Below are 16,802 nucleotides of genomic sequence, written 5' to 3'. Positions count from 1 at the left end.
TGTTATGTTAGGTGTCAACTTTTCAGTTGTCCGTTATGTTATGTTATATGTAATTCTGCATTGTTCACCCTCTTATTCGCTCCTATCCGGCTCAGCAAAAAAAACACTGAGGTTTCTGGGGAGTATGGAGGGGGAGGAGGTTTACACATTGAAATATTTAAATGTGTCTATCCCTGCTATCACACCGTCCATATCCCTAAGAGTACTCCAGTGACCCCTATGTATTCAAAGAAAAGGATTTACCCGGTAAGTACCAAAATCCTATTTTCATAAACCATTTTGGTTGCTGACTTTTATTCAGATCCGGCTGTTACTGTATAATGATGCGCAAGGTACAGATATTCGGTACATTGAACATGTGCAGGACCCGTTCTGCCCTTGCACGAAAAGGTTCTGCGGCGACGCAGTCCAGCATCATACTGTCAGTGATTTACAGTCTAATGCCGTTTGGGGAGGGGGTGGCAACTGCTCCGTTTGTGAAAACAGAGGTGTGTAGCTGTCGTTTAAGGGGAGGGAAGAGGCCAGGATCTCTGTCATTGGATGCAAATTTCTTGGCCCCTTACAAGGTACTGCAATGGACGACATGTGCGACCTCATTGGTGCCACAAGCTGCCTGATGGTGTGGCAGAGATGCCTAGGATTTCTGTGGCAGCAGGAGGTGTCTACTTGTAATAGACGCCTCTTGCTGCAATTACACACAGAGCTGTAGCTGGCTGCTGCTTCCAAGGAAGTGATAGCTACTCCGCCACATCTGATTAGCCCCATAATGGCTAATCTCCGAATAGAGTGAGCCTGACTGGGCAAATCAAAGTTATTATTGTCTTTGTATTTCAAAACTACTTTTATGTATGATGTGGCTTAACATGAGTTTACTATCCCTATAGACATCCAGAAGGTAGAAGTCAGCCAGCGAACAGCTGCCCGTCTCGTAAATAGCTCATCCCCGCTGAACATGGAAAATTCACAATACTGTGCATTGAAAAACTTTGAGGCTCCCTTGCACAGTGCCAGTGTGAGTAAAAGCACAACTTGCAAACCCTTTGGGTCATGTAACACATCCTCTAGTTTAGTTATCACAGCCAGGAAAATGCTTAAAAATTATATTGAATGTGGTTCTAAAAAAAAAAAATATTTGTACATTGCTGTATGCCAAACTCCAGGAATACTGTGTAGCTGCCACCACTTCCTAACACAGAGCTGGATTGCCACTTTGGGGGACCTGGGGCACTCTATCTTGGGAGCCCTAAGGAGCAACATTTGAGATGCCAGGATCAGGTCCTCATGCGTGTGCCTTTTGGCTTGCACGTGAAAAGGGGGCATGGTCATGTGTCACCCCCTTGTTTGGCATCATGCGAGCAGCATTCTCAGCATTTTCCCAGCTACTGGGCTGCCCCCTAACACGCATGTCCAGTAGATAAGAGTTCTCTCCATACTTTAGCCTCACTGGGTCACTGCAGTCCATGGTAGGACTGTCCTGTCAAAATTGGAACGGTTGGTGGGGTATGCGTAAGTGCATACATATAAAGTCACCCCCTTAATCAGGCTTTTCCTTAACTGTGCCACCATCCCTTTAACCTATAGCATTTGTTTGATGGGGGACCCCTGCAGGCTACCCCGACTGTTAGCGGAGCACAGCTGCAGTCAGTACTGGAGTACATGAGGAATTAATTTCTGTGGGAGAAATACAATAGCTGACCAACAAGCTAACGCTTCAGTGCCCAGGATGGCTCAAGTACTATAGCACTTGTGACTCTTTTTCCAAATCTGGAACAGCATGACACAGGGTCTGTTCTCTGGTATCAATGTGGGTCCAAGGGGTGGGACAACAGTCAAAGTGCTAAATTCAGTAGTTTTCAAAGGAAGGGGGGTGGCCAATCAATTGTGTTGCAGAACTCACAAATATTTGTTTCATATTTCATTTATTATAGATTCCAGGCTTTTCTGCTGAAACCAAATCAACCACAGGTTGGTGTCATTAGTTAACAATTTGTATAACATTTCTGGTATAAAACTCCTCGGAATCGACTAGGTTGTCCTTTATTTTTATTATTTATGCTCAAATATTTATTGATTGATACCAATAATAAAATCCCCAAATCTTTGTTTTCTTTTTTTATTTTTTTTACAAAAACTGATACGAAGATGCATATTAATGTCCTGCAACAATCCCATATTAATATAAATTTACTTCTTGAAAGCAACATAACAAACCTATAAAACAAAGCTCTATCTTGTCAAGCTTCACTTTTTTATAACACATTGTATAGATTCCTGGGGTACTCCACTGGTACCCTTTCCCTCCTGTGAATGCACTCCATTTACTACAACTCTCTGTTTCCAATTCTGCAACCAAGATCTTATCCATTCAACTGTCATAGAATCCAATCCCAAGCTTTCCTGTTTGTTTAGCAGTTTGCGATGTGGGACCCTGTCAAAAGCCTTACTAATGTCTAGATAAGCTACATCTACAGCCACCCCCTTGATCTATTGCTTTAGTCACTCAGTCAAAAAAGTCAAGATTTGTTTGGCGTGATCTCCCCCCATCCCCAGTAAATCTATGCTGTTTGGCATCCTGTAAATTTCTAGATTTGAGATCTTCTATAACTTTCTTTTAATAGTGTTTCCATTATTTTCCCTTCTACTGATAAGGCTCACTGGTCGGTAGTTGTTTGCCTCTTCCTTGAAAAGAGCAGTGGGATTACTTTTGCTCTTTTCAGTCCTCTGGACTTAGTCCTTTAGCTAGCGACTATTTGAATAATTCTGTTAATGGTGCTATCAGCATCCCTTTAAGCTCTTTTAGTATCCTTGAATACTGTATATCCTATCTGGCCCCATTGATTTCTCTACTCTCAGTATTGAGAGTTCTGTTAGGACCTTCTCTGTTAATATATTTTTAACTACCTCATTTTTGTGGATATTCTTGTAACTTAACTGTGGCCCCTTCCCCTCTGCTTCTGTAGTGAATACTGAGCAAACAAATTATTTAGATGATCTGCTATTGCTTTGTCTCCCTTGATCACATGCTCACTCTCTGTCTTAAGCCATTTTATGTGATGCATTTAATATACTGGCTGTCGGGATCCCGCCGTTCAGGAGACAGATGCCAGAATCCTGACAGCCAGTGAAATGCTGCCGGCTGGAATCCTGACAAACGCGGGTTATTCCCACTCGGTTGGTGGGTCTACGCCACCATTCCGAGTGGAAATATTATTTGTGGCGAGCACAGTGAGCCTGCGAGGGGCCTCGTTGCCGGGATTCTGACAGACGGGATGCCGCTGTCGATATAGAGATAGCTGGCATCCCGTCTACTGGTCTATCAGATTTTGTTGGTGCACCATTTACAGCTTTTTAAGCTTTTTACTCTTTTTCCTCTGAGACTTCAGCGCTGCAGCTCCATCACCATCAAAACCCCACCCCACCCGCCCCCCCACTGGTGCTGAAACTGACGCTTGGACTATGCCTTTGATGAGAAGTTGCAGCGGGGGACCACACACACAGCAACTAGCAACGCTTGCTGATGGGACCCCGGGACAGCGTGGCCGGCATTGGGGGGAAGGTAAGAAAGATCTCCTCTCGGGATCTACATTGAAATCACGGTCCGCCACGCGTCCAGGGAGACAGACACGAGGCGCGGGCGTGGACACTGTCTCCATGCAGGGCCGCCACTAGACCACCAAGGGCGTTTAGGGGCACAGGTTAGGGTGTAAATTACACCCATTTACATGGCCCGCATTGTACCTGGGGTGGAAGACCAGCACAGGGGAGGTGGCGCTTAACCTGTAGCCCCTCCCCCAGCTCTAGGCATCAGTCTGCAACAGATTTCCCGCACTTGAGCTGCTTCACTCTCCCTCCTTACCTCATGAGAACCAGGCAGCCATTTCAGGGAGACAGCAAGCAGGTCTACAGGAACGCTGGGCAATAGGTCTCCCTGTAAAAATATCTGCAGCAAACTAGGTTTTTACAAACACATTCTACCTTCTTAATATACAAACTTATTGCAGTATAATTATACATTTATCAGCATTGTATGTGACTGTGTGCTAGTTCTGCTGTCTGCTTTTCTTTTCAACTTTACAGTATATACCTATCACTGTTCATTCTATACCCTGGGCACAGGTGCTTTCAGGGACACTATTCACAGCACTTAATTAATTGGCTGTGTCTAGTCACATACCACACTCTGCGTCAGAGTGTAAAGGCACCCTACTTGTTTCTGCATAAAATGTCTAACAAAAAGGGTCACAAACGAGCAGATTCCCCACTGCTACTCTCCTGTAGAGTTTGCTCTGCAGGGTTATCTGCAGAGGATTTTAATCAGGAGGGCCTTTGTGTTAATGGTTTTACACCTTCTGCTCCCACGCAAGAGCCTCCTTGGGCTGCTTTTTCACAAATGTTAGGTACTTTATTGGACCAACTTACTTCCCCTATGTCGATACCACCAAATTTAGTACCAATTGCAAATCCACCCTGGGTGGATACACTTTCTAATCAGGTTTAGCAGTTAACACAGACTGTCTAAACAAAAGCACCTGACAGGGCATAAACATGTCACTGTATCCTCAGGACAAGCTACAACTTCCTCTCAATCCACTGTCATTTCAGATTCTAATGTCATCTGAGGAAGAGGGTGAGGATACGGCTCCCTCCGTCACAGATTCTTGTGCGGCTGTGGATGATGTTTCCATTATGGTTGAGGTACTGTTAGGGTCTCCTGCTCTGTGCTGCCACGTCGTCATGGCAACCGGGAGACAAGTGCTAGCGGAGTAACCTGAGCGTAGCTGATACTCCGGTTCGGGTCTTTTGCTGTGCAGTGGTTACAGGCTCTGTGCACGGCAGGGGATCCGGTGCTGGTTTTTGTGCTCACAGTCTGTGAGGTCTGAGTGGGGCGTGGACAGCACCTGCTATATAAACCCTCTTCTCAGGTTAGGCAGATGCTGCTGAATCTTTGTTGGTTAGTCAGTTCCTGAAAGCTAGCTAGTACTGTGTAAACTTTGTATTTGTTTGTTGCTTACTGCAAATAGGCCTTGGGATTTGGTATTACACTCTGCCAATCCAGACCTAGCAGTAAGACTGGAGTCAGTCGTTTAACCTGCTGGGGTTCTTTTGCTACTCTGTGAACCTAGCAAGTTTGCAGCTGTATTCTCAGACTTGCCTGCCAAAATCCTTTCTCACTGTGCAAGGTGTTCAGGTGTCAGTTTAGTGGCAGTAAGCTGAACCAGTGCACTGCAAGTGAGGACTAGGATTGTGGAGACTCTCCTTGTGTCTATTATTCCATCTCTGACCAAGGAGTTTACTGCCACACCCGTTGGTAACCCTTTAGGGTTTTGCTGTTGCCCTTAGCAACAGCATTTCGGGTTCTCTACGTATTAAATCACTACATCTTGCTTCTTTCCATCTGAGCATTGCTAATATTAGGGAGACACCCAGTTTCTTAGCCTTTGGGCTTTTCTGTTCACTTTGTGTTTATTTTGTTACCCTATCACCTTCTGTGTATGTAATGTCATATTCCCCAGTCTGTCTGTGAGTTCATTTGTTTTGCATCCCTCACCGTTCAGACACCAGTACATTCCTGCTGGCACTGGTGTGCATAACAGGTACCTGCATTGGTTGATGCTATTAAACATAAACAATACAAAAAAATACTCAGATCAGAGTTTTCACACTCTGATTATTTAATGTAAATAAGACAGGAACTCTGGAACTCTCCTGCCAAGAAATCCCCTTTGTCTAACCGCACATTGGCTTGCTATCCTCTCCCTGCGGCAATATGTACAAAGTGGGAAACTCCACTCCCAGTGGATTCTCATGTCACATGTCTACTAATGACTTCCACATTGCCTGTCATTACTGCCTCTTCATTAAAAGAGCCGACAGATAGGCATATTGAAAACTGCCTCAAATCCATTTATTCCCTCACTAGAGCTATAAACAGGCCCACGGTGGCAGCTTCGTGGGCTGCAAAAGCTATTGAAGTGTGGTTACAGGCCATAGAGGAAGAACTACCATCAGATCTGTCTGATAACTGCCGACTGTACCTAGACCATATTAAGTCAGCAACTACCTACATTGGCGAGGCACTATCTAATGCTGGTGTGTTAGCGGCAAAGGAGTCTGCTTCATCTGTACTTATCCTTTGGCTAAGATCTTGGAAAGTAGATTTAGATTTCAAGAAAATATTGGAAGTCCTCCCTTTTACAGGTGATATTCTTTTTGGCGAAGAGTTAAACAAAATTGTGGCATCTTATAACAGGATATTCTGCTGTACACTGAACTGCGCAGTGGGCTGCCTGGTTGTTATAACTCCCAATGTAAGCGTCTCCCCTAAAACACTTCAAATATGAATGTAATAAAATATAGATAGGCAATTGTCTATACCAGGCGCCCCTCATACAATATATTAATGATTCAATAAAAAGGACGATACATTCCTTTAATTTGGAGGTCGATCCTCAAAATCTCTTCCGGCTGATACGTGTTTTGTTCTCAGCACATAGAAAAGAATAAGAGCATAACATGTGTAGTACAATCTTAATTTTTAATTACATACACACAATAAACAAATACATGATAATATAAAAAGTTTCAATTCCACACGTCCAGTTACAGATGCTGCAAATAGAACAATTACCAGAGTGATTCGAGAACTGGTTTGAAACAGTCCTCAAACAGCGTGTTATATGAATAGTCACCACAATGGTCCTCCCGGGGAGACAACCAGGTGTATTCCTCCGGTAAATGGATAGCAGTCCACCTTCCACTGGAACAGGGGGTCCACAAAACAGGCAACGCGTTTCAACCCAGAATGCTGTGGGTCTTTCTCAAGGCAATGTGTGAAGACTTCCCCTCCTGAGTTCCCTTTTAAACCATAATCCACCAATCACGAATTACCATTAAACATCAATAATAATCAGCCATGGTCAGCCTAGCTGTCAATCAAGTCCCAAAACACAGATCTCTCCTCCTACTTAATCATCTATTGGGGCTCCCGCGTCCATCATCATAAGTTGGTGCCACACCCCCGGAAGCGCGTTCATCCACTTCCGCCCGTCCGGCCGATCCTCCACGTGTACGCTCCCTCGTGGCCTCCTCGTGGCCTCCTCGGTGCTTCACCACCGGAAGTTCGGACCCCCGTCACTTCCGCCTGGCCGTCCGTTCTCCCGTATGTGTGCCCTCACTGCCCCCTTGGTGCGTCATCGCCGGAAGTTCGGACCCGCGGGCTAGAATGGCGTCACGTCACTTCCGGTCATGCGTCTCCCATCTCACGAGTGTCTCAATCGGTTTCCCTGGGTTATATATACTAATTGAAGTCCTCATTTTTGTGCTTGGTATCCAATTCCCCAATGTAAAAAGGCATTCATCTATGAAATAAAATTAAGAATCCACAGCATCATTATAAACATATTAAAATCTACATCAATACATACAGAAATAGTGCTTATATATATATATATATATATATATATATATATATACAAAAAAAGTCTCACTAAAAAACATAAAAGGGAGCTCCTAATCTTTTAATAAAAATCCTCCCTATCTCTCATGTCACACCCCATAACAACATTGACATCCTCTAAAGGACAGCATACAAATAATGAACACAATCTATAAAAACCATTTCAATTCAAAATCGCTGTTGATACCATGTGGATGTAATGTATTAAAGTTATAGATACACTGCATCTCACATTTAGCTAAAAGAGAGGCAATATCTCTTTGTCGCTGGTTGCATCTGACTAATTTGATGCCCGCAAATCTTACTATTTCCTGTGTTGAACATTTATGGTATCTTTTAAAATGATTGGAGAGGGCATGAGACTCCAATCCCTTCTTAATGTTTCGACAATGTTCTCCTATTCGTACTTTTAGCCGACGCGAAGTTCGTCCTATGTAGAAAAGATGACAAGTACACTCTATAAAATACACAACATTTTTCATGTTGCATGTAATAAAATCTCTCAGTGTCCACAAATGCCCATTTATGTTTATAGCATCTAATTTCTTCGTACCGTCACTTTTGACTTCTCTGCATCCTATGCATTCTCCACAGCGGTGGAAGCCCTTAGTAATAATTCTGCCCTCCCGTTTTTTTTTGTGGTAAACAACTCTTCACTAATGTGGTCTTTAAGTTTGGTGCTTTTTTATATATAAAAACCGGACATTCCGGAATCACTTTACTTAAAATAGGGTCTTTACGAAGAATGTTCCAATTCTTTCTAAATGATTTTTCTAAAATCTTATGTTGGGAATTAAAACCTGTGATAAAAGCCCATTCGTACTTGTCTCCTTTTGGTTTAGTCAAAGGTCTAGTATCTAGAAGATCCTTCCTGTCTACCTCTTCTGTCTCTAACATTGCTCGTTCCACCAACTCAGCTTTATACCCATTTTCCTCAAATATTTCTTTCAGTTCATTTGCCTGTTCCTTAAATACGTTCTCCGTTGTACAGTTCCTTTTTAATCGTTTGAACTGACCCTGAGGGATGGAGTTCAGCCAATTGACATGATGGCAACTGTCATATTCTATATAGGCTCGTGAATCTGTCTCCTTAATATAAGTCTTAGTGTGCAACGCATGATTTTCAACAAATACTGTGATATCCAGAAAGTCTACCTTATATTTATCTATATTAAAAGTCAGCTCTATATTTAGATTATTTGCATTTAAATATGTACAGAACTGATTTAAAACATCTCTTCCTCCTCTCCATATAAAAAAAGACGTTGTCTATATAGCGACGCCAGGACACCAGGTTTGCTCCGAAGGGATTATTGTTCCAAACAAAATCCGCTTCCCATTGTCCCATGAATATATTGGCATAACTCGGAGCAAACCTGGTGCCCATAGCTGTCCCAACTTTCTGAATGTAAAAGGATCCATTAAAAATAAAATAGTTATTATGTAAAATAAACGAATGCCATCTACAATAAAATTCTGTACTGTTTCCTCCAAAGTGCTATCTCTCAGGTATTTAGTCACAGCTTGCAGACCGTCTTCATGTTTAATGATCGAATACAATGATTTGACGTCTGCAGTCACCATGAACATATTTTCATCCCACTCTATCGTGGTAAGAAAATTCAGAAATTGTCTTGTATCTTTCAAATGGGACACATTTTTAAGAACTAGTGGTTGTAAAAAAAAGTCTATATACTCCGACAAATTCGTCGTTGCTGATCCCACTCCAGACACAATCGGTCTACCCGGTGGATTGGTGACACTTTTATGCACTTTAGGCAACAAATACAGTGCAGGTGTGGTGGGATCATTATTTATCAAAAACTTTGTTTCTCTAACGTCCTAGTGGATGCTGGGAACTCCGTAAGGACCATGGGGAATAGCGGGCTCCGAAGGAGGCTGGGCACTCTAGAAAGATCTTAGACTACCTGGTGTGCACTGGCTCCTCCCACTATGACCCTCCTCCAAGCCTCAGTTAGATTTCGTGCCCGGCCGAGGTTGGATGCACACTAGGGGCTCTCCTGAGCTCTTAGAAAGTTATAGTCTTAGAATTTGTTATTTTCAGTGAGACCTGCTGGCAACAGGCTCACTGCAGCGAGGAACTAAGGGGAGAAGAAGCGAACTCGCCTGCTTGCAGCCGGATTGGGCTTCTTAGGCTACTGGACACCATTAGCTCCAGAGGGATCGACCGCAGGCCCAGCCTTGATGTTCGGTCCCGGAGCCGCGCCGCCGTCCCCCTTACAGAGCCAGAAGCAAGAAGATGGTCCGGAAAATCGGCGGCATGAAGACATCCTGTCTTCACCAAGGTAGCGCACTGCAGCTGTGCGCCATTGCTCCTTATACACACTTCACACTCCGGTCACTGAGGGTGCAGGGCGCTGGGGGGGGGCGCCCTGAGGCAGCAATAAAAACACCTTGGCTGGCTAAAATACCTCAATATATAGCCCCTGGGGCTATATATGAGGTAAATACCCCTGCCAGAATCCCATAAAAAGCGGGAGAATAGGCCGCGAAAAAGGGGGAGCCTATCTCCTCAGCACACTGGCGCCATTTTTCCCTCACAGCTCGGCTGGAAGGAAGCGCCCTGGCTCTTCCCTCCAATTCTACAGTACAGTAAGAGGGAAAAGAGAGGGGGGGCATTAAAATTGGCACTGTATACAGTATATTATATAAAAAGCAGCTATTAGGGACATAACTCAGTTAGTCCCTGTATATATATATAGCGCTCTGGTGTGTGCTGGCATACTCTTACTCTGTCCCCCCAAAGGGCTTTTGTGGGTCCTGTCCTCTATTTGAGCATTCCCTGTGTGTGTGGAGTGTGTCGGTACGGCTGTGTCGACATGTTTGAGGAGGATAATGATGTGGAGGGGGAGCAGATGCCTTTAGCAGGGATGTCACCCCCTGGGGGTCAGACACCTGAGTGGATGGTATTATGGCAGGAAATGAGTGCACGTATAGACTCCTTACATAAAAAATTTGACGACATGCCGACTGTGGGACAGCCGAGTCTTCAGCTCGTGCCTGTCCAGGTGTCTCAAAAGTCATCAGGGGCTCTGAAACGCCCGTTATCTCAGGTGGCACAAGTAGATGTCGACACGGATACTGACACCAGTGTCGACGACGATGAGTCAAATTTAATGCCCGTTAAGGCCATTCACTGCATGATTGAGGCAATGAAAGAGGTGTTAAATATTTCTGATTTACATCCAGGTACCACAAAAAAGGGTATTATGTTTGGGGAGAAAAAACTACCTGTAGTTTTTCCCCCGTCAGATGAATTAAATGAAGTGTGTGAAGAAGCGTGGGCTTCCCCTGATAAGAAATTGGTAATTCCTAAGAAGCTACTAATGGCGTTCCCTTTCCCGCCAGAGGATAGGTTACGTTGGGAAACACCCCCGAGGGTGGATAAAGCGCTCACACGTTTGTCTAAAAAGGTGGCACTACCGTCCCAGGATACGGCCGCCCTTAAGGAACCTGCTGATAGAAAGCAGGAGGCGATCCTGAAGTCTGTATATACACACTCAGGCATTATACTCAGACCAGCTATTGCGTCAGCATGGATGTGCAGTGCTGCCGCTGCGTGGTCAGATAAACTGTCAGAAAATATTGACACGTTAGACAGAGACACGATCCTGCTAACAATTGACCATATAAAAGACTCCGTCTTATACATGAGAGATGCACAGAGGGAAATCTGCCGGCTGGCATCTAAAATAAGTGCATTATCTATCTCTGCTAGGAGATGCTTATGGACTCGCCAGTGGACTGGAGATGCAGATTCCAAAAGGCACATGGAAGTCTTGCCTTATAAGGGGGAGGAATTATTTGGGGATGGTCTCTCCGACCTAGTTTCCACAGCAACGTCTGGGAAGTCAGCATTTTTACCCCATGTCCCCTCACAGCCTAAGAAGGCGCCATTTTATCAGGTTCAGTCCTTTCGGTCCCAGAAAAACAAGCGGGGAAAAGGAGGGTCTTTTCTGTCAAGAAGCAGAGGTAGGGGAAAAAGGCTGCAGCAAACAGCAGGTTCCCAGGAACAAAAGTCTTCCCCCGCTTCCTCTTCCAAGTCCGCCGCATGACGGTGGGGCTTCACAGGCGGAGCCAGGTACGGTGGGGGCCCGCCTCAGGAATTTCAGCGATCAGTGGGCCCGCTCACAGGTGGATCCCTGGATCCTTCAAATAGTATCTCAGGGATACAGGCTGGAATTCGAGGCGACTCCACCCCGCCGTTTCCTAAAATCCGCCTTGCCGATTGCTCCCTCAGACAGGGAGGCGGTGCTAGCAGCGATTCACAAGCTGTATTCCCAGCAGGTGATAATCAAGGTACCCCTACTTCAACAAGGCCGGGGTTACTATTCCACACTATTTGTGGTGCCGAAACCGGACGGTTCGGTGAGACCCATTTTAAATTTGAAATCCTTGAACACATACATAAAAAAATTCAAGTTCAAGATGGAATCGCTCAGGGCGGTTATTGCAAGCCTGGACGAGGGGGATTACATGGTATCCCTGGACATCAAGGATGCTTACCTGCATGTCCCCATTTACAATTCTCACCAGGAGTACCTCAGATTTGTGGTACAGGACTGCCATTACCAATTCCAGACGCTGCCGTTTGGACTCTCCACGGCACCGAGGGTATTTACCAAGGTTATGGCGGAAATGATGATACTCCTTCGAAAAAAGGGAGTTTTAATTATCCCATACTTGGACGATCTCCTAATAAAGGCACGATCCAAGGAACAGTTGTTAGTGGGAGTAGCACTATCTCAGGAAGTGCTGAGCCAGCACGGCTGGATTCTGAATATCCCAAAGTCACAGCTGGTCCCCACGACACGTCTAATGTTCCTGGGAATGATTCTGGACACGGCCCAGAAAAAAGTGTTTCTCCCGGAGGAGAAAGCCAGGGTGTTGTCTTCTCTAGTCAGAGACCTCCTAAAACCAGAACAGGTATCGGTGCATCACTGTACGCGGGTCCTGGGAAAGATGGTAGCTTCTTACGAAGCAATTCCATTCGGCAGGTTCCATGCCAGGATTTTTCAGTGGGACCTGTTGGACAAGTGGTCCGGATCGCATCTTCAGATGCATCGTTTAATAACCCTGTCTCCACGAACCAGGGTGTCTCTTCTGTGGTGGCTGCACAGTGCTCATCTTCTGGAGGGCCGCAGATTCGGCATACAGGACTGGGTCCTGGTGACCACGGATGCCAGCCTACGAGGCTGGGGGGCAGTCACAAAGGGAAGAAATTTCCAAGGACTATGGTCAAGTCAGGAGACTGCCCTTCACATAAATATTCTGGAACTAAGGGCCATTTACAATGCCCTAAGTCAAGCAAAATCCCTGCTCCTACACCAGCCGGTGCTGATCCAGTCAGACAACATCACGGCAGTCGCCCATGTGAATCGACAGGGCGGCACAAGAAGCAGGACGGCGATGGCAGAAGCCACAAAAATTCTCCGATGGGCGGAGAATCATGTACTAGCACTGTCAGCAGTGTTCATCCCGGGAGTGGACAACTGGGAAGCAGACTTTCTCAGCAGGCACGACCTCCACCCGGGAGAGTGGAGACTTCATCCAGAAGTCTTCCAAATGATTGTAAATCAATGGGGTCGTCCACAGGTGGACATGATGGCGTCCCGCCTAAACAAAAAACTAGAGAAGTATTGCGCCAGGTCAAGAGACCCTCAGGCGATAGCTGTGGACGCTCTAGTGACACCGTGGGTGTACCGGTCAGTTTATGTGTTCCCTCCTCTACCTCTCATACCAAAGGTATTGAGAATAATAAGAAAGCGAGGAGTAAACACAATTCTCGTGGTTCCGGATTGGCCGAGAAGAGCGTGGTACCCGGAACTTCAAGAGATGATCTCAGAGGACCCGTGGTCTCTGCCGCTCAGACAGGACCTGCTGCAGCAGGGCCCCTGTCTGTTCCAAGACTTACCGCGGCTGCGTTTGACGGCATGGCGGTTGAACGCCGGATCCTGAAGGAAAAGGGCATTCCGGAGGAAGTCATTCCTACGCTTATTAAAGCCAGGAAAGATGTTACGGCAAAGCATTATCACCGCATATGGCGGAAATATGTTGCATGGTGCGAGGCCAAAAAGGCCCCAACAGAGGAATTTCAACTAGGTCGATTTCTGCATTTCCTGCAAGCAGGAGTGAATATGGGCATAAAACTGGGCTCCATTAAGGTACAGATCTCGGCTCTGTCGATTTTCTTTCAAAAAGAACTAGCTTCAGTACCTGAAGTTCAGACATTTGTGAAAGGAGTGCTGCATATTCAGCCCCCATTTGTGCCTCCTGTGGCACCTTGGGATCTCAACGTGATGTTGAGTTTCTTAAAATCACATTGGTTTGAGCCACTAAAAACCGTGGATCTGAAATATCTCACGTGGAAAGTGGTCATGTTATTGGCCTTGGCTTCAGCCAGGCGAGTGTCAGAGTTGGCGGCTTTATCATGTAAAAGCCCTTATCTGATTTTCCATATGGATAGGGCAGAATTGAGGACTCGTCCCCAGTTTCTCCCTAAGGTGGTGTCAGCGTTTCACCTGAACCAGCCTATTGTGGTGCCTGCGGCTACTAAGGATTTGGAGGACTCCAAGTTGCTAGACGTTGTCAGGGCCCTGAAAATATATGTTTCCAGGACGGCTGGAGTCAGAAAATCTGACTCGCTGTTTATCCTGTATGCACCCAACAAGCTGGGTGCTCCTGCTTCTAAGCAGACTATTGCTCGTTGGATTTGTAGTACAATTCAGCTTGCACATACTGTGGCAGGCCTGCCACAGCCAAAATCTGTCAATGCCCATTCCACAAGGAAGGTGGGCTCATCTTGGGCGGCTGCCCGAGGGGTCTCGGCTTTACAACTTTGCCGAGCAGCTACTTGGTCAGGGGCAAACACGTTTGCAAAATTCTACAAATTTGATACCCTGGCTGAGGAGGACCTGGAGTTCTCTCATTCGGTGCTGCAGAGTCATCCGCACTCTCCCGCCCGTTTGGGAGCTTTGGTATAATCCCCATGGTCCTTACGGAGTTCCCAGCATCCACTAGGACGTTAGAGAAAATAAGAATTTACTCACCGGTAATTCTATTTCTCGTAGTCCGTAGTGGATGCTGGGCGCCCATCCCAAGTGCGGTTTATCTGCAATACTTGTACATAGTTATTGTTAACTAAATCGGGTTATTGTTGAGCCATCTGTTGAGAGGCTCTATTGTTTCATACTGTTAACTGTGTTTCATATCACGAGTTGTACGGTGTGATTGGTGTGGCTGGTATGAGTCTTACCCGGGATTCAAAATCCTTCCTTATTGTGTACGCTCGTCCGGGCACAGTACCTGAGGCTTGGAGGAGGGTCATAGTGGGAGGAGCCAGTGCACACCAGGTAGTCTAAGATCTTTCTAGAGTGCCCAGCCTCCTTCGGAGCCCGCTATTCCCCATGGTCCTTACGGAGTTCCCAGCATCCACTACGGACTACGAGAAATAGAATTACCGGTGAGTAAATTCTTATCTTCTCTCTCCTCTAAAATTCCTAGATCTTCATATTTCTGTACCAACTTCTGTAATTCTGTACAGATCCTTCCTGTAGGGTCCGATCTAAGTTTGGAGTAGGTGTCTTTATTTTCTACATGTTCTTCCACTAATTTCAGATACCAATCGGTATCCATTACCACCACTCCTCCACCTTTATCGGCGGGTTTTATAGTTATATTTGAATTTGCCTTTAAGGTTTTCAAAGCTGTCCTTTCTTTAAAGGAAAGATAAAATTTTATCCCATTAGGTCTGATATCCCTTAAATCACTTTTAACTAGTTCACAAAATGTGTCTATGAAATTTCCCTTCATTTGTGAAGGAAAAAACACCGATTTAGGTCTAAAGGGTGTTCTTGCTGAGATCTCTGTAGTCCCCAGCTCTTCCACTATTTCCTTACTGAGGAAGAATTTTTTTAGAGAAAGTTTGCGTACAAATTTATGAATGTCTACAAACGTCTCAAACTTGTTAATAGACACAGACGGTGCGTATTTGAGACCTTTTCCCAGGACTTTCTTTTCGTGTATTGTCAGCACATGAGAGCTCAAATTGAATATCTTAACTCCTCTTTCCTCCTCTATCTTCACTTCCTCCTCTACCATAGACCCCGTATCGGGACACCTCTCTTGTTCCCCTTGCCCACTACTGTTGTTAGGTATCCCCCCCTTTCTCTTTCTTTTGCTTTTACTTCCTTTTCTTTTAGTCCTTTTGGCTCCCCCTCTCTTTCCCCTATGGGTTCTTTTCTTTTTTATTATTTCCAACTGAAATTCCTCCCTCTTCTCTCTAAAAAACGAGGGACCTCTCCCTATTCCTAAGTTCATCATATCTGTTTTTTAACCGGATTGGTGTGGAGTCTGATAACTCATCTCTCCTTCCTCCCCTTTTCTCCATCATATCCATACTCCTCTCACTGTTCCCGAATCTCTCGTGTCTATTCCTTGCCCGAACCGGGGTATGTTCCACATCCTCTTCCTGCCTCCTATATGCACCCTTGTCACCCCAATCCCTTTTCTCTCTATAATTCTCTCCCCGCTGACCCCTATTTCTGTCAGTCCAATTCCTTTCTTCTCTAAAATTCTCCCTCCATTGGCCCCTATTTCTATCATATGATCTATATCCTCCTTCATATCTATTATTGGGTCGTCGGGGCAATCTGAAACCCACTCTACGATCCCCCCATTCACGGGAGTTACAATCCATATGCTGTTGCTTATTCTCTCTCCAATCCATATTTCTCTCTCTATTGGGTGATATATTAGCTTTATCTAGTCTTGATTGATGCTTGACTGCGGTTTCTGGTGTATCATTAGGTGGTATAGGGTCCTCCTCTGATTCCTTTTTATCTCTTATAAATGTTCTAATCTTTCTATCCACTAGAATTTTTTCATTTTTCTTAATATTTAACTCTATTCTGTTCTCAAACAGTTTGTAGTCCGCCACATCTGCAAATGGGGTAATGAGATCTTTACATTTCTTTAACTCCTCATCCAAATGTGATTACTCCCTCCTTCTTTCATTAATAATTAAATTCATCAATGAGAATGAACACTCATTCACAATTCTTTCCCATTCATCCTAAAATGAATCACTCGAGGTCTCAAAAGAAGCTTTTGAATGGGGGGATCGTAGAGTGGGTTTCAGATTGCCCCGATGACCCAATAATAGATATGAAGGAGGATATAGATCATATGATAAATAGGTGCCAATGGAGGGAGAATTTTAGAGAAGAAAGGAATTGGACTGACAGAAATAGGGGTCAGCGGGGAGAGAATTATAGAGAGAAAAGGGATTGGGGTGACAAGGGTGCATATAGGAGGCAGGAAGAGG

At 45.1% G+C, this 16,802-nt stretch overlaps 1 protein-coding gene across 6 annotated transcripts in view; it reads left to right on the top strand.

Moving 5' to 3' along the window:
* Positions 1–16,802, top strand: part of LOC134925082 (multifunctional protein ADE2-like) — a 203,381-nt gene that overhangs the window by 140,965 nt on the left and 45,614 nt on the right. For all 6 annotated transcript variants that reach the window (XM_063920889.1, XM_063920893.1, XM_063920890.1 and 3 more), the window contains 2 exons: positions 885–1,012; positions 1,929–1,965. In XM_063920889.1, the coding sequence (XP_063776959.1) occupies positions 885–1,012; positions 1,929–1,965 (165 nt within the window). The remainder of the gene's footprint in view (positions 1–884; positions 1,013–1,928; positions 1,966–16,802) is intronic.

The sequence above is a fragment of the Pseudophryne corroboree genome, chromosome 1 (genome assembly GCF_028390025.1).
Source record: "Pseudophryne corroboree isolate aPseCor3 chromosome 1, aPseCor3.hap2, whole genome shotgun sequence".
In the NCBI taxonomy this organism is placed as follows: Eukaryota; Metazoa; Chordata; class Amphibia; order Anura; family Myobatrachidae; genus Pseudophryne; species Pseudophryne corroboree.
This window is presented reverse-complemented; position numbering and strand designations above follow the sequence as displayed.